Here is a 19365-nt window from a genome sequence, read left to right as displayed (position 1 = left end):
CATATCCAGCGTGGTACGTCTTCTCGACTCGAGGAATCCAGGATAGAATGGTCACTAGACGGTATAATCATCCGCTCGTGTAGAGTTGTCATGAGCGGTACAACCTTTGGCTCTTGTTGAATGATCAGTGGACTGCACAACCTTTGGCCAGTGTATCTGTAAAGAGTGTGTGTATGTATTGCCGCGACTAAGCAAAAGTTTATAGATCGGATAGGAGGGATATGAAACAGGGACACAACAAAGGGAACATCATTAAACGTTGACATCGGCGTTTCTGAGGAACAGGTATAGATGAAGCAGAAGATCAGGATCACGGCTACCCAATGGGGATATCCGATTGTCTGCCTTTTGCTCTCAGTGCTCTGGAGAGCTGAGAGCGAGCAGCATGGAACCGGATACACGACCAGACAATATGCTCGATGTCGTGGTAGCCATCGCCACAATCACAAAGATTGTTTGCTGCGTTCCGACGAACTCTGGATACGCTTCCTCGAACAGCTCCAGTTGGACTTTCCTCCGACGATTGAATACCATTGTATTCCTCTCCTGATTACCACAATCCTTGGAATAACGTTTGGAGAATCATTACTATCGCGATGTAGCAATGTTGATCTCATTGTCGTGTTGTCGTCCAACAGACGCTGATCCTTCGCGTAGTGTATGAAGATGAGATGACCTAGTTTTGATAGCAGCGTTAAGCAACTGTCCAACAACTGACCAGCATTCCACCTCTTCCGGACACTGTAAAGAAGTTATCGCCTACATAGACGAACACTCGAATTGCACGTTTCGGCACCTGTTTCGGAATCATGGAGGTTTCGGTTCTGCTTCAGCTGTGTTGTCAACAGAGATTGAAAATGTTTATTTTATACTGAACTAGCTGGCCCGGCAAACTTCGTTCCGCCCAAAATTTGTTTTTTGTTATCAATACCTTCAAACATTCACGTTTTATTAGTAAGCGCAAGTTCATGAGTCCAATCGCAGAACTGTTCATTGATTGATCTTCTAATCGACCCCGTTGAATTAACGTTTTACTAAAAAAAAATCCTAGTACTTCTACCAAAACTTATCATTATAATATCAGCCCCCCTTAGAGAGGGGGGTGGAGTGTCTAACCACCGTGAAAACATTTATTGCACCCTAAAACCTCCATATACCTAATTTGGTTTCGTTTGCTTGATCAATTCTCGAGTAGTGCAGAAATTTCGGTTTCATTTGTATGGCAGCTCCTCCTATGAGAGAGAGAGAGGTGTATCTAACCACCATAGAATCATTTATTGCACCCTAAAACCTCCATTTGTAGAAATTTGTGTTTCATTTGTATGGCAGCCCACCCTTAGAAAGGGTGCTGGAGTGTCTAACCACCGTTAAAACATTTATTGCACCCTAAAACTTTTTTTAAATATTTTTTATCACTTTTGTTTATTTTAGGCTCATTAACATTATAGCTGTAACAGAGCCGAATTTGAATCGAGTACATGTCACATGTTTATCATATCTATAATTAGCACATTACACACAGTTGCCATTTTTCGGCTTTAGAGTATTCCCTTCTATGCCATTGCATATGGTACACATTTACACAGTAGCCATTTAGGCGTAGGAGTTTTCATTCTGTTCTTCCATTATCCAGTTAGACCGGACAGCGGAGACAGCTTTTCATTGTTGATCATTGATCATTGTTGAGTTATTTATAGAACAGCAGCCCGATGTGTCTTGCAGAGCAGAGCAGTTGTATGGATGAATCGATCTTATTTCGACCGTGGATCGATCTCTATCGCTGATGATTGTTGCGTGGACGTAGTTATTCTGTAACAACACAAAACCTTCACATGCCAAATTTGGTTTCATTTGCTTGATTAATTCTCGAGCAATGCAGAAATTTGTGTTTCATTTGTATGGCAGCCCCCACTTAGAGGGGGAGGAGGGGTCTCAAACTATCATGAAAACCCGGCCCCAAAAAATTCATGTCGATCGGTTCAGTAGTTTCGAATCCACAAGACCGAAATCCATTTTCATATAGATTTATAGATTTATTTTCAAACGGCTCAACAGTATGTGTTTATGAATAGGAAAAAGCCTCTGCGTGTAGAACAATGCAATTGTTCTATTGAGAAAGGTTAAACATGCAAAACTGCATTATCCAGACAGGTAAAAGGATCGTGATAGAAGAACAATCAAACATCCTATCGGCCTATATTTTGATATATTTCGAATGTTTGCATTCATGTAAACCCATTTCATATTGGTTCCTACTTAAACTATGCCAATATTCACAATTCAGAACTTTGCACCGAGCAGAGAAACAAAAAAAATATCACTGAGAATTTATATAAATTGACCTATGTCGATGTAAATTTTCCTTCTTATCAACTTCGTACACATACAAGCACACTGTCTCATGTTTGTCGTTCATATTGTTTGGAATTGACATTCGAAGACTAAAAACAAATAGTTGTAAATAAACAATTCTTGAGCTGCAGAGAAAAGTTTGCAAAATCTTCGAGAAAACAAAACATACAATTACACCTTTCCTAGTATATCATGAGCATACATCTTCTTCCGGTATCCCCGTTTCACCACCATTTTCACTGCGATCAGTAGCATCACAATACAGGCCACATACAGCAGCGCTCCCATCCGTATGTCCATCTCGTTCAGTACGTTACCAAAGATTCGATTGGTTTGAAAGTTCTCCCCCGTGCCGGAGTAGGCCATCTTCTGCGGCAGGATACCATCATCTTGCAACCCCACAGGACTCCGATTAGCAAAGTTATACATGTTCTTCAAAAATGCGAGCACCTGCAGCAGATCCCATTCGTTCCCCCCATCCAGCGTGTACTGCTGGTGGTTGTGATGATTGGTGAGCAACGTTTTGCGACACAGTGGACATACTTCGGCAGGTGGAAACTGAATCTTCGGATGTTCGGGATCTTCGGTTGCATCGCCGGCCAGCCGTCGGTTCACCTCGTTGTGGCTTGCCCACAGCCAGAGCACTGCATCATCTTTGCTCGTTACGTTCCAAATTTTGTTCCGGGAAGCCATCTGCTGGAAGTGGTTGGAACAATCGGAACAACCGAAGAAATATTTTATGAAACCGTGCATCGCTTGGAGAACCTCCAGAGGATCTGTCGACATCTCTGATTCGGCAGCTTGCACTGTCAGGTAGTGGAAAAGTGTCCACAGGCCACAGGGATATCGTCTCAAACCATCCTTACTGCTAGCGCATCCCATCCAGCGATTCGAAGCAAAGATCGATGCACGATTGAGCTCTATTTGTTTCACATTACTCGCGAAATCGTCTCCATCTATACCTTCTTCAGAATTCAGTACAAATTGTCGTACTTCTTTCAGAAATTTGATTCCATTTTCGTTGAAAGGAAAGTACCGAACGAGAACGTTCAAAAATCTCTGCAGCGCCAGTAATCGTTCGCCGTCGATCTTCTTGAATCGTGTCACTTCGTGGTACAATGCGAACTTCAAAGCTTCCTCCAGATCGGCTTGGTATATCACGGCAGGGCCAAGTTCCTTTACCTTCGCTCGCAACGCTTCCTCCTGTTTCCGCTCCATGATTTCGGAAATGTTTTGATCGGTGGATGATTCCTTGTTGGTAGATTTGGTCGAGACCTCCGTCACGCTGATATGATGTTCGTTGAGATGTCTGCGGATTGCAGCCGCCAGTTTTTCCCGGTTGAATTCATCCACCGGTAGCGGAACTTCGCTCATGGTTTCTCTAATTATGGCTCGCAACCCACTGGGCTGGGTTAGATCCTTGGTTCGTTTTATCACTGCCGATGGTGTGTCGATGAAGTCAAGAATGATCTGACTTCCTACCGTTGTTCCGTTGGTTTCATTTTCGTTGATTATATAGGCATATTTGGGAGGCACGGTTCGAGATTCGGTTGTCGCGAAGAGTTCGCTTTTCGAGGCGTTATCAATCATTGGGGTGAAATCTGGCCAGCCTGGCGGTTTTTGCGTAACATTGTGCATGTGTCCGATGAGGGCGTTGATTACTTCCGTTTCAGCATGTGCCGTAATCGCATCACCTGTGGAATCAGATGAATAGAAATAAATAAAGGTTTTGGTAATGGGATGAACATTTGAGGACGAGCAGATTTTGTTCGCTCACTTCCTTTCCTCTCGACGGTCTCAAACTGACGAAACCATCAAAAAAAAAAAACCATAACCGGAGAGACGTAGGATCAGATCACAAGGAATGTCAATTGAAATAACTCGGTGGCTCTGAAAAGCGCCAATGGATTCATTCTTGTTCTGGCGAGAATATTTATACCATCATCACCATTACACCACGAAAAACGAAATTGGCATCAGTTGTTTCTTATTGTTTCCTTTCTTGCTATAATATTCAAGAGCCTCAATCCTACATTTGAGCGCAATATCATCAAATTTGATTTTTTTATGATTTTTCAAAGCTTGGCATATTGACGTTTTTTTTTGGCAGTTTTTTGAAAGAAACGCTCTGCAGTTTCAATGATACCTTGGTTTTTTTGAGTCGAAGGAAAAGTTGTTCGAAAAACTATACAAAACAAATTTGTTTCATTAGATATTGTAAAATTTTATCATAATAGGCCTGACCCAAAGAAAATTATGAAAACTGTGATTTTTCCGTAGAAAACCAGCTTAAAAGTTTTGTTGCCCCAGTTTGCCGCAGTTGTGACTACATTCAAAATTTAGGTAAATATATAAGCTTCCAATTAAACACTAAACACTATCCAACGCTGCGCAAAACTGCGCGAATTATCGTTTTAGTGAGAAAAGCAATAGCAAGCTTTTCTCACTATATTTTTTTTTATATTTAAATTTTATCTAGAATCCAATTAAATCGAAATCATGATAATCCATTGATGAAAATTTTCGTATCACAGTAATCTGTAGAGGATGAAATATAAATTTGGGCTAAACATAACAAAGTTTATTTTTTGACGTAGAACTACGTCTTTCATTAAGGGTGCCAAATCAGAAGAAAACAGGTCACGTTTCATGAAATAAAGTTAACGTTAATAACTATTTTTGTCGTGAACGGATTTTGGCGATTTACATACCAAACGAATCGGAATTCCCTAAGATTTGTTTGGTATGCTATACATTATAATTCCATGGTGTGTAAATGGTTAAAATTCATGAAAACTATAAGCGTTTCCATTTTCTCATACATTTATTCTGTCCATTCGTGTGCTTTCCCGAACAGAGGTGTTTTTTTTTTTTTTTTTTTTTTTTATCCCATCCGTTTATTAGGCTCATTTAGCAATTCAGCTGTCACAGAGCCGAATTTATTTGTATACATTTTTATGTTAAGATAACTATTGTTGTATATTATTTAGGCTTAAGATTCCTATCCATCGATAAACATTTGTTTTTTTTATGTATAACACAGTAGCTGTTTAGGCCTAAGAATATTCCAATTCTATCGATACACAATACATGCCGAGTATTCCATTTCTATCGATACACAACACATGCCGCCTTTATCGGCGTTAGAATATTCCTATTGTTCGAATGTTCACAGTTGGACTGTTCACAACGGGACTGCTGATATGAGGCTTCCATTGCTGTGTTAGAATTAGCACCAATTACCGATGCAGCAGATCGTAATGTGAGCGGTAAGGGACTGGGATTACCGACACATGATGATTGTTGCGTGGACGTAGTAGCTAGAATAACACACAAAGATGGTCAGTTGAGGGGCCCTGAGTTATTAGCTCATGATCGTTCGCTTAGAGCGGACACGCAACCAATTAGGCTACGAAGAGCCTAACAGAGACAGAGCTGTTAATAACGGGCAACTTATCGACGAGCAACGAAGGGGAAATCCTAAGCTTTAAAGTCTCCGTGAACAAAGGAAAAGAAGAAGAACAAAGGGGAATATTTGCTTAGAGTATAAACAGTGAATCTCGCTGAGGTTAACTTTCATTCTTCGTGAGGACACCAACTAGAGATGGGCAAATCAGCTCATCATGGTGAGCGGATCAGAGTCGTTCAGCTCATACAAGTGAGCTGCTCATTTGGAACAGCTCTTCAGCTCAGTTGAATTTTGCAGTTGTCCACACAATTGCATATGAAACGTAATCACCATGGGACATTGCATAGTGTGCATTTTTTTAATAGACGGAAAGCAAAAAATAAACGAATTTAATTCGTAATTGTACAAAAACTAAAACTTATATGAATTCTAATAATATAATATACAACAAATACTGAATGCTGAAATCCAACATAGACCATCGAGATTTTTTTTTGCATCCGAGGATATAAAAATAAATCCACTAATAGGTGCAACGAGAAATAATAATTCGCGATCACAAAGGTAACAAAAGGACCAGTATCAATCATCAACATTTATGCCGGGTGGTTTTCTGAATTGTTTTGATTCAGCACGCGGAAATAAATGTATGTGTTTCCACAGTAATGTTTAAATAACAATGTAATATATTAAATTTATTTACAAGCATATAATAATGTGTATTATTTTGTTTGGCCATATAGGAAAAATTTAATGAAGTAACGAACGATTGAATATCTTCAAAACAAAAACTTTTTTTCCTATTTGGCATCTCTGCTAAAGCTAAAGTACGAAGAGGGATACACGAAAACAAACTGACGTCATGCCATGAAGCGCGGGAGACGAAAAATCCTTTCGCGTCTCGCAATTCACACTCTCTGCAGCTTTTGCGCTCCACAGCTATGCAGCTCAACAGCTTAGCAGCTCAACAGCTCAATAGCTCTTCAACTCAACAGCTCATCAGCTCAACAGCTCATCAGCTCCAGCTCCGTAATGAGCTGATGAGCTGCGTTTTTTTGATTGCGAGCCGATCCGAATCCGCTCACTATGATGAAGCGATTCGAATGAACAGCTCATGAGCGGATGGCACATCTCTAACATCGACTGAACAATATCGTTGTGAGCGACGGCGAGCTGGACGGTGAGGGATCGAATGCCTTTCTCAAGGCAATGGGGGTGGAGGAATAATACGAGAAAAGTTTTCCAAGGGCCTTCCTCATTGGTACCTATCTCGTTATAGCTTTCAGTCTACTCCTTCATCAATAAGTAGTAGATAAGCTTTAAGTGTAGTATAAAAAAGGGGTATATCACAATAGTTGAAAACAATGGACGCAGTGGTTCACACTCAACAGGGGAAAAAAGGGCCTTTTTGAAGGTTAGAGACGAATTAACTGAAGAAGGTTAACGTCTCACATGTCTTAATTTCGGAATGAGCTGTGGACGTGACCAAATTACTGACTCGATGATGTCTCTAGCAATCTTTGCATCAAACCGACGCCATTGCATTAAGGTTCTGAGCTACACAATTGTGTGGGGAATAATCAGCTCAGCTCACCAAGAAAATAAATGTTTTGGAATTTTGTCTGTGATTTGGTTCCGCATAACAGTAGCAAAACTCTTTCACCAAAGGATGACAGCTAAGCTGATCTAGACCGGCAATATTAACAAAAAGGGCTTCTGTTGAGAAACGGAGATAAGTGTGTGTATATTTAATTGCTTCAAGCCATCGATATATGGATATTTGTGTGCGTACGTGCGTGCGTTTTAACGTATTGCGTTGAGGCGGGTGAACATGACGATCCGAACGTGGCAACAAGGAGGGGAGATAGCGGGAGGGAAATATTTGCGCTAGGGTATTAGTAATGAATCTCTGTTGAGGCAAATATTCAGCGTTTTTCCAAGCATTTGATATTGTTTGTGTTCTGTCATCATAAAGGCTTCATTGGTGCCTTTGACATTGCACCAATGCATTGAACTGACGCTATGGTGAAGCAGGTGTTAAGGTTGTGCACCAAAAAATTATTTGGGGAATACCAAGTTATTCAATACGTTATAATAAGTTATTAATTTATTTGGGTTCGCGTGCAAAACTCTCTCCAATTAGGATTGCATTTGTGCTAATCTTGATGAAGCAGTGCTAAGGGAATCATCAGAAAAAAGGTGAAAAATCGAACTTTTTTTTTTTGCTTGGAGGTGAAGTGGTCACCTAGTGGGGGCAAAGTGGTCACTCGCATATATCAAGCTAAATGGGAATGTTCGCATTAGAGAACAATGTCTCCTTTTGCTGGATTCCAGGTCACTCTGGAATTCTCGGTAATGAAGAAGCTGACTGACTGGCGGGTGTAGGTCGGGACTGTGAAATGGAGATGGTTCCTGTGCCTTCTATGGATGCTGTTCGTTGGACCAAAATTGCCATAAGAGAACCCTGGGACTCGGAATGGTTCAGCAGGCATAACACTGCCTTGCGGCGAATCAAACCGGTCACATCTGGTTGGCCTGACAATCCCGTTCCACGACATCGTCGAATCCTCTCCCGCCTCCACATTGGGCACACAAACCTTACCCATAACTTTCTAATCACAAAACAAGATCCCCCCAACTGCACCACTTGTGGTGTAGTCCTATTCATCCCTCACATTTTAACAGAGTGCAAAGCCTATGAAATTGAGCGTTCGGCCAACGATTTGAACTTCCCTCTGGAATTAGTACTCTCCCCACCTTTCGAAAATAGATTAATCCGATTTCTAAAAGAAACCAACCTCTACGACAAGATCTAAACATTCCGACCTGTAAGATCTAAAGAAAACAACCTATACGATAAAATCTAAACATTACACCAGGGACGAATGACCTTCGGGTTAAAGTCCCTTAAAAATAAGAACATAACATAACTGTGTAGCACGGTACCGATTTGAGTATTTGGAAGCCCCTCGTTTCTTAGTTTTGAAGTTCAGATTCAACACAAACTCGGTTGTGTTAATCTGAGCTTCTCCTTCTGTATTTGTTTGGATGAATGGCTGAGCGAGCGCTTCTCCTCTTTTGGTATTTGAGCGACTAGCCATAATGGGTACTGAATATGACTGGGCGGCTGTTTTAGCCAAGACACCCACATACCAACACCCCGAAAGACTCATGCTTTCCTTTTTTTGCTATTGTTTTCGTTTGGATATTTCCTCCAAACAGCAGAGTCTTTCGGCGAGTTTTTCTTATTCTTGAACTTTCGAAACCCGGCGAGCACCTCGACTTGAACTGTGCTCGGGAGGTTAAAGGGTATCGCCCGCCAATGTTTGAATGCCGGACCAATGAAAACACAGAGGAACTTCGGTATAATTACTGAATAGTTAACATCGTTAACTATTACGTAGTTCCGGTACCAATTAGTATTCCGCTGATCTGAGGATTCACCGATATGCTCGCCATTCCTACTTCAAACGTGGAAGAGGCTGGAGCGGTTAGTTATTTGTCGAACCGCGAATAAATTACAAAAAGGTAATAGTCGGTGAAAAAGGTGCATCGCACTGTCAGAGCGTTTAATTTGATTTTTCCTTTTTTTTTTTTTCGTGTTTTTCTATGTACCTGTAAGGTAGCTAGTGGTGTAGAAAATAGTCGAAAAGTGAGAGAAAAAGTGTTGTACCCCTACCGACTAAAATTCGAGGTAAGCTTGTGGCACGTGGCATAATTGTGATTGTGGTTTTAATCTAAGTTGTGGCTTGTGTGTGGTGTACGTATTTCCCTGGTATAGGAAGGACCGCTCTCTGACCCCACAATTGAGGCTTGGACATTGCCAGCACATCCGGTGGCCGTGCGGAGTACGCTGACGCATAACACTCGCGCAAGAGGAAACTTCATCACGGAGCCAATACAATGTGCAGTCGTCGCGGCAGTATCGCCATTCATCGCTGGGAACGGCGATAAAGCAGAACAACTCAGCGTAAATCCTAGGTCGTAAGTAGAACCTTCTTTATCCGTAATAACATGCGCATGTAGGATAAGAACAGAAAGCCACACCACTAACAATAAAAACCACACAACAATGCCACACCGCGAAGCACTACGCCGATGGTAGACCAATGCCCATCGGTATAGAACCCCCAAAACCGATATGAGCGAATAGTCATGATAGTAAACGCACCATTCTTAATCTTTTGTGTGCTATGGGTCGAGGGTTCGAAACCGATAGTAATACGTAGCAAATAAAATGTAATGTTTAGAGTTAAATTTATGATGCATTAAACGTTTTCTGGGTTCATGTTATGAAGGAGTTTAGTGATCGAGTTTAGTTGTGTAATGTTTAAATGAGTTAATTTATGTAAATAAATAAATGTTGTTGAGATAGAGTAGATCTAAAAGACTCTACATTTACTGGCTGGCGGTGTAGCCTAAAAACCCGACAAACCGATTAATTTTTCAGTTGGCCACGAGTCCAGGGTTGGGACTCCTCTTCTTGTGAAGCTTTGCAACCCCCGCTCACGTCTCTGAAACTGGTTTCTTCAATGTGGGTGGAGCGGACATAATTAAGTTGGTCCAGTGAGGAGAACTTTGCGGCATAATCGGTATCAATTAGACCGGTCGAAGGATTTTCTGTTGTTGGAATTGCGGAACGCGGACAAACGGTGTCGCGAGTCCGACTGTAGCGCAGGTGAAAGTCGCGGAACAAACCGGGGTTTGGAAGGAAAGGACAAACCCGCCCTAAGGTGTTGGGTGTCTCATCGCCGGGCAAAGCGAAAACACGGCGGTTGATCTTCCTCGCGGGAGTAGCGCTTAAGCTAACCGCTTACCTGCGTAAACCCTCCGGTAGCGACAAACTCGCGCGCTTCCCCGGCGTCGCGGGTTACAACTGTTCAGTCGTTTTGGCGGAGAAACTGCGTGAAGAAGCCAAAAGTCATTACTAACTGACTATGGATATAGTCAGTCAGTTAGTCAGCTGACTATCCTCAGTTAACTATGACTATGCAGAGCCCTGCATAGGGTTGCCAAGTGTTTTACAGTAAAGTCTGGATGCGGGTGTTTAAAAAATCTGGATTTGTCTGAATATTTATGAAATAGACGTTTTTAATTTTTTTACGGTTTTAATTGCGATTTTTCAATGATTTATATATTTGATACATATGGAAACTTATATGAATCCTACCATTGAAACACTATATTCAAAACCATTTGGTATCGTTCGAAATAGTCGTGAAATGTCTAATATAGAACTTGCAACTCGGAAGGCTTACCTTGCAAGAGCCTGTTTGTTTCGTTCATCAGTTTTAGAATGTATGAGAGATAAGTCAAACAGAGCTGATGAAATTGATTATTAAACGAATTATAGCATGATACCACCTTGGCCCACTCTAAATAATCGACATTTACTACGAAACTAAAACATATTCAGGCAGATAGAGCATCAAACCTACCAAGAACTCTTTGAGCAACTGCTTCTAATAGCAGCTATCGTTCGCGCAAAGATATGACATCCTTAGAGATATCAGAAGCCCATGAATTTCATCAAATTCGCTGTTTTCCAAGGAACACAGCTTAGGTTGCTACAAATTGATGTCTTTGAGTGATTGCTAAAAACTTATCAACTTCTACGAAAGTTGAAATCAGCCAGAAGAGTTTGTCATATTATTGCGATAAATCTGGAGGAATCTTGACGAGTCATACAAAGTCTGGACTAGACAGAGAACAATCTGGATGTCTGGATGCTACGCCTCTGAGACGAACCAGCCCAGGAAGCTGAAAGTCTCATAAATAAAGAATAAAAAAACAAAAAATGGATGCTACGTAAAAGTCTGGAAAACTGGCAACGCTGCCTAGACTTCTTTCGGGTTTAAGAAGCCCGCAAAATTTATAAATTAAAAAAGAATCTGGCTATATTTGTCTAGTTAAGAAGTGTCAAAACTCTGCAAGAAGGTGGTCAGTAGTTGTTTGAGTTTGGATTATGCAAATGCAAATGCAAGAATCTTTGGGCTTAAGCAAACTAAACATCGACATATCATTCGTGAGAAAAAGATCTTGTTGGAAGATTCCATAGAACATTAAACATCATTGAAATATTGTGTAATTAAGTATTACTTCCATTCTACGAGCTATACACGTTGTATAGCTCCATCAGAATATGACAAATAGTTTGTCTGCAAACTAAAATAGCTAGACAAACTGATAAAAGATGTTTAATTTTTTATCTACATAACGCGAATCATCATAAAATCTGATGCGATTCTACTAACTAGTTCTGTATGTTCATGTCGTGTTGTTTTGCCATATAACCATTCCACAAGATGATAAATATTACACGCTGGCAAAATCGAAACTAAAATGTATTTTCGCTGTTCGATGGGCACTATCAAATTTATCAACACGTTGTGTATTTCTCCATATCATGACACCCGACTGCCCCCCGCGCGTGGAAGTGCAACACTTCATGAAACAGTGATTGCGCACTGACTGAACACCGCTTTTCTTATCACCAAAGATAATTGCTAAATTGAATATGTATACACTATTGCCAAATGAGAGCCAACATCGCTTACCGATCTTCTGAGCTCCATCCTCGTAATACGGTGCGAAGAAACGTATCGTCGGATACGCCATCACCTCGAACTCCCGACATATGGCATTGTTCTCATCCTGGGAGCAATCCAGGGCAGTCACCTTCACCAGTTTCTGCCAGCCCAGAATGTCACTGGCCAGCTGTTTCCAGATCGGCGCGTATCGCCGACAAAAGCCACAATAGGAGTTATAAAACTCAACCAGCGAAGCGTGAGGCTGCTGGAATACTCTCTCCTTCAGATTGCCGGCGGTCAGCGAGATAACCGAATCATTCTCGTCGTAGAGTCCGCTCGTCTGCTGGCCATCGTTCTGCTTGGCGGCCTGCCGTTTGAACAGATGCTGCTCGTACAGACTCGGTTCACCACCACTGCGTATATTGGCACCGTGTATTTCCGTCGAAGGCAGCAACAGCAAGGCTCCACCCACTGCTAGTAAAATCTTGAAACGCGACATCTGCAACTTGGCGAGTGAGCGACTATACTAATCCATCGAGGCACAAGGGCAAACCGATTTATTCGCTGCAAGCGAACCAATTTTTCAATAAAGGATAAATGATCTCTCCTTAACAAGGGAAAAATTCCACTTCATGTAAACAAAACCAACCCATATGACTGCTTTCCTGAGACTGGTTGACGTGCAGTTGGCCGTCAGATAGCTGTTCGTTTACAAAGGAATGAATTGAAACGAATGGAACAGAATGCGTGAGGACGTGATAGAAGAAACACCTCGCCTGAGTGAGAAATCGAGGGAGATGCAGAAGGGTATTCGACCGGAGTGAAAAAGACAGACTGATTGTTTTGATTTTATGCGTGAGCTGCTGAGCGATGAGAAGTGAATCAAAGTGAAACCTGAGACATGAAACATTCTAGTGATAAGACCAATGCTATATAAGGTAGCGAGCGTCGGAATTGAATGGGATATTATGACGTAGCCCTAACATACAGGGATTGGAAATTGAAAAGTAGGATACGGCAATATATTTTATATACAGTGATTCAAACTTGTAATCGTACATCACCAGGCAGATCTATTTTTCTTTCTTTTGAAAGTCGAAATCAAGCTTCGAAACATTCTATTTACATAAAGTCATAGTGTCATATGAGAGTTAAAAGGTTTGCTATCTGTTTTCAGAATAATGGTTTTTGACGTAGGACTACGTCTTTCGTTTCTATACTGGGGTGTAAGTTCAAAGTTTCGAATACGAAAGCGTTACGCCGGAGAACGAGATTTTGAGCGTTAATAGCTCCTAAGCAACTGAAGGAAATGGTATGATGATCACTTCACTCGAAAGATAAAATGTCTACGCGTTATATGCTTGTTACTTTTTGATCCAAAAACTTGTTTCAATAGCCCCTAAATTGCTTTCAAAGCAGGCTATTAAAATCACACCAATCGGTATATAAGCGAGTGCCGCTCGGAAATCCACTCAGTTATGATTGCGCAACGATTGAGGTACGATCGCTGGAATGGATGGGATGATTCCCTAACACAGACTTCAAAACCATGGAGCCTGGGGAAAACGACATTGCAAAATAGATGCAAGCTGCGGGTACTTTTGTACTGGCTTGCGTTTCTGGAAATTGGAATGTTTCTCTAACACAGACTTCAAAACCATGGAGCCTGAGGAAATCGGCATTGAAAATTAAATGCAAGATGCGGGTACTTTTGTACTCGTTCGCGTTTATGCAAATTGGAAGGTTTCCCTAACACAGATTTCAAAAACATGGAGCGTGGGGGAATTGGCATTGCAAAATAGATGCAAACTACGGGTATTTTTTTACTCGCTGGTATTTTTGCAAACCGGAATGTCTTTTCCCAATACAGATTCCGAAACCAAGGAAATCGGCATTGCAGATACATTTCAACTGGCAATATTTTTATACCCCCATGCATTTCTACACATCGGAATTCGTTTTGCTCAGACAGTCTACAAAAGCGGGTACAAATGCAACGCTTTGGCTCGATTATTCTAGACTGCATTAGAAGATATCTCTTCATGTCGCCAGCTCACTGAACTCCCACACATACCACAAAAGGCAAAATGTTGATAACTATTTGCTGCGATAGTTACCACCATAATGCATGCATTAACTTGAATTGAGATTTGTTTGCAATTGTAATCGTAAATAGTTTCATTCATCCACTAGTTTAATCAATAACTTAATCAATGCACGCAAAAGATAGCTCTACGCAGCGGCGATATCGTACCCAATGAGGAACATCCGAGGTGGGATTATTGCTAATTGATGAAATAAAAATTGATTACTAAGCCAACGGCAGTCCTACGTCAACCTTGCGGTTATACCATAGGTATAAACCATCCATAGTTTTATTTCTCAAAAAATGGCGAATGTATGTGCTAATGAATGAAAATTGACTCAAACTCATATTCGTACGCTGGTTTAAATCTCAACTCGATTTCGAAGGCGTTGGCCAATTTCCGAATTCCATCATAAGTATGGTATTCCTTGTTCATTGCTGTCTGTAACCTTATCTACGAGTTTTTATGTATACGGAAGGAATATTTATCAATTTTTTCATCAAGTGGTTTTTAAAATCGTTATTTTTAGAAATTTTATCGTTTCTAAATTTCCTATACAGATAAAGTGTTTTTCACTGGGATTGATGTCGGGAGATCATGGAGGAATATCAATAACTTTTGAGCAATTGTAATGTAACCATGTGCGAAGATGATATGTCTTGAGCTCTGGGTTATTGTCTTGGCAAAACTTGAATCCTCGGTTCCATCCCATTTATATTTTCCTTCAGTATGTTCAAGTAAACCCAGTGTTCAAGACAAGTACTACAACGTCTCGTCACCGTAAAGTCAACGTAAAGGAATGAAATGTCAAAAATTCTCCCATGGAAATCATATGGTAGCATTCACATACACCATCACCGGCAACTTTGACGTCGGCAAAAAAAGTCGAAGAGAATAGTTGACGGGACAGTGATGGTGACGCTGTATGTGTAGCGCACTTAAACCAGACTGTAGCGGGAACATTCAGGATGAGTCTCATATTGTGTTTCCATTCCAGTTGCTGCTATCGTGATGGGAAATTCATTTCGGATTTCCTTGCAGTTTATATAATCTGATTCTCTTGCATCTAATGTTATATTGGGTTTGGGAAAAAGAAATGTCGTATATTGTCAATATATGGCAACACTTAAACATATCTTGTGTTGTACTTATCGCATTGGGTCATACTATACGGCTATTTAAAGACGACAATCTGTGCTACAAATGTTGTTTTGACAGTGTTGTGATTGTCCTTTTCAGTCTCAAGTTATAGCGCGTCAAAGATGGTGTCCACCAAGCAAGAAATTCGCCATATTCTATGTTTTTACTAACTGCGAGGTAAAACTGCAACGAAGACGGCCGAAAAAATTCGTGTAGTTTATGGACCCGATACTGTAACGATTCGCACAGCACAGCGTTGGTTTGATCGATTTCGTTCTGGTGTAGATACACCGCTGTCGAAGATACACCCCGTACTGGTAGGCCAATCGTCGTGGAAACCGATAAAATCGTTGAAATCATCCAAGTAGACCGGCATGTAAGCACCCGCTCGATTGGCCAGGAACTGGTTATAGACTATAAAACCGTTTGGAACCATTTGCAGAAGATTGGATTCCAAAAAAAGCTGGATGTATGGGTGCCACACGAGTTGACGCAAAAAAATCTTTTAGACCGAATCAACGCCTGCGATGCATTGCTGAAACGGAATGAACTCGACCCATTTTTGAAGAAGATGGTGACTGGTGATGAAAAGTGGATCACGTACGACAAAACTAAAGCGAAAAAAGTCGTGGTCGAAGCGCGGTGAGCCGGACCAAACCTACGCCAAGCCCGGATTGACGGCCAGGAAGGTTTTGCTGTGTGTTTGGTGGGATTGGAAGGAAATCATCCACTATGAGCTGCTCAACTATGGCCAGACCCTCAACTCTGTTCTCTACTGTAAGCAGCTTGAGCGTTTGAAGCAGGCGATTGACCAGAAGCGACCAGAAATGATCAATAGGAATGGTGTTGTTTTCCACCAGGACAACGATCGGCCTCACACATCTTTGATGACCCGACAGAAGCTACGGGAGCTCGGATGGGATGTCCTATTGTACCTACCGTATAGTTCGGACCTGGTTCCAAGTGATTATCATCTCTTCCGGTCCCTGCAAAACGCTCTTGGTGATACTAAGTTGGCCTTAAAAGAGGCTTGCGAAAACTGGCTGTCTGAGTTTTTTGCAAATAAGCAGGGGGGTTTTATAAGGGAGGGGGGGGGGGTATGTGATACGGCGCATATTTGACTTAAATTGGATAATTTTAAGTATGTTAAATAAAGCGTCAAATTTCGATCAGAAATACGACATTTATTTTTCTCCCTATATATATTTTTTGTTAGCGAAATAAGTTAAAATGTGAAATTTTTCACATTTTCATGAATAGCCGCAGGATACATCCAAAAGCAAGGAAATTAAGTTCCATATGAATTGGAAGCGAGAAATTTTTTTTTATCCCATCCGTTTATTAGGCTCATTTAGCAATTCAGCTGTCACAGAGCCGAATTTATTCGTATACATTTTTTATGTTAAGATAACTATTGTTGTATATCATTTAGGCTTAAGATTCCTATCCATCGATAAACATTTGTTTTTTTTATGTATAGGAAGCGAGAGATGTCGCACGGCTTTTTTGCATGTCCGAAATGTTGCTTGAACGGAGCAAAGGGAAGTATTTCCGCATAGAATCGTTAACGGGGATGATAAAAATTAGAAGTGGGCTATACAGTAATTTACATTTAGCTAATTGGACAGACCTGTAATGCGACACGTTTCATTTTAATTGGACATTTTTGTAAACATCAAGTTCGGGGCCCAAATTATGGCCCCAAATTGAAAGTCGCCACTCTCACCGCCAATGTTACAGGTCAAAATCGCCCCAATGTGACACTGAATGGTGCTTCAGCATGTCGCATTAAATGTAAATTACTGTATCTGTTATATAACCGCAAGGACGTAGGACTACCGTTGGCCTGGCAAACAATTAGTAACGAGCATATAGCTTCTAGATATTTCACCTTTCGAATAAAGTGATTATCATACCGTTTAGTCGGAAACGCATTATTAACGCTCAAATGAGGAACCGATTGCTCCTCGAAAATGCCCAGCGCAAATAATACCCCCTCTTCAATCACCGACAATTGAAATTCGATAATAGAACTGCTGCTTTTTCCAAGGAAATGGGGTTGAGAGAGAATAGCATAGTGCTTGGCGAGCTAGCGAGACCATTCTCATGTCACTTCTTTTTGTTGAATTATAGAGATTTTAAGTTTGCAGTTCATTTGTCTCTAGCCTCTATTTGCCTTAACAGAGACACTTAATTGTCGTTCGACGCTCCTCAGCAAACCGTTTCCGTTTCAGCAAACATCAAACGACGTTCTTGAATTGGATTTTCGAGCGGACACCAGTTTATATGCAGATTTGTGATTTTATTAGTCTATTTTCGAAGCTATTGGAACAATTTTTCGGGAAAATAATTAATAAGCATATAACTCTTAGACATTTTATATTTTGAATAAAATGACTACAATCCACTTTTTTTAGCTGGAAAAGAATTATTAACGCTCAAAGAAGGAATCGATTTCTCCTCGAAAATACCCAGCACAAATAATACCCCCCTCCCTGTCCATTAGAATCGTCGATCGATTGTGGCATTCGTCAACAAATGATATTGAAACTCCTGCTTTCAACAAACAATATGGTTTCTTTGATATGGTGGAATATTCTCCTCACCATATCAAACATTTCATTTTCTCCGCTATCAAACCCATAGCCAATGTCACCATTTGTAAACAATGTGTATCGAATTATCATCCACACTTCGTTTTTTGCCAAAGGCAGAGAAGAAATGGAATGGGGAGAGAAGAGCATAGTGTTTAACACGTTGAGTCCCGAATTTTTTTTCGCTGCCATACAAATGAAGCATACATTTCTGCATAATTTAAGAACTAATCAAGCAAACGGAACCAAATTTGGCATGTGGAGGTTTTAGGGAGCAATAAATGTTTTTATGGTACTTTTTATGGACTGTCGTTTCCCCTCTCTAAAGAGAGGGATGGAGGATGTTGCTGAACAACTCGAGAACTAAATCAAATGGATTCAAACTTCGCATATAAAAGTTTTAGGGATCGATAAACGTTTCTCTGGTAGTTCGACACTCCTCCCCCTCTCCTAAGGGAGGCTCCCATACAAATGAAATACAAATTTCTGCATAACTCAAGAACTAATCAAGCAAATTGAGCCATATTTGGCATGTGGAGGTATTAGGGGGCACGAAACGTCTCTAAGGGCATGGGGGCTGCTGGACTCATGAACGTGCGCTTAGTAAGAAACCATGGATGCGATAACGAAACTAAATTTTGGGCGAGACGAAGTTTGCCGGGTCAGCTAGTTATAAATAAAACAGTAATTTCTCTCACGATAGCCATTCGGATGTAATTTTGCGCGCATCGTATTTAAGAAATTTCCCGGAATATCTTGAACAACAATTAGTAAAGCTCTGATATTCTTCGAAAAACGGGGATTGTAGCGGTACGTAGACGCAGTAATTGGGCATATTTCTTAGGTTGTTTATTTCACCCACTTTTCCCCTATAGGGCAAATGCATTCCAACATTTAAAACATCAACCGGACGACTTCAACTCTCACAGCTGGTAAATGCTTTTTCCTAGTATTTTTTCAGGCGGTTCTTTTGTGCTCACTTGAGCAACTCAAACGGGTAGCAGCGGGGTGGATTACCCTTGGTTTTACTGTAAATGTATCATTCGTTGCTCTGGTTAAGTGCAAGAGAATCTGGAAGTCATTCCCGTGCATTCCATATTAGTATAGTGAACAACGCAACTGCGTAATGAACCGAAAATGCCAAGCACCTCGTCAAGATTTTAGGAACGAATGGCCCGAGAAACGTTGAGATCTAAAAAATATTAATCCATACTTGGTTCCATTTGAGAACACTTATGTCAAGTGAAAGAAAA

The 19365-nt window shown here is 40.9% G+C and overlaps 1 protein-coding gene across 1 annotated transcript; it reads right to left on the bottom strand.

Annotated features, from left to right (window-relative positions):
• Positions 1 to 2189: 2189 nt before the first annotated feature.
• LOC129769625 (sulfhydryl oxidase 1-like) lies at positions 2190 to 12977 on the bottom strand. The gene is made up of 2 exons (XM_055772007.1): positions 12319 to 12977; positions 2190 to 4046 (listed from the first exon to the last, which is right to left on the bottom strand). The coding sequence occupies exons 1-2, from the start codon at positions 12788 to 12790 to the stop codon at positions 2524 to 2526; spliced, it is 1995 nt and encodes a 664-aa protein (XP_055627982.1). The 5' UTR covers positions 12791 to 12977; the 3' UTR covers positions 2190 to 2523.
• Positions 12978 to 19365: the final 6388 nt, after the last annotated feature.

This window comes from Toxorhynchites rutilus, chromosome 2 (assembly GCF_029784135.1).
Source record: "Toxorhynchites rutilus septentrionalis strain SRP chromosome 2, ASM2978413v1, whole genome shotgun sequence".
NCBI classification, from domain to species: domain Eukaryota; kingdom Metazoa; phylum Arthropoda; class Insecta; order Diptera; family Culicidae; genus Toxorhynchites; species Toxorhynchites rutilus.
Note: the sequence above shows the minus strand (reverse complement) of the source record. Positions and strands in the feature narration are given on the sequence as shown.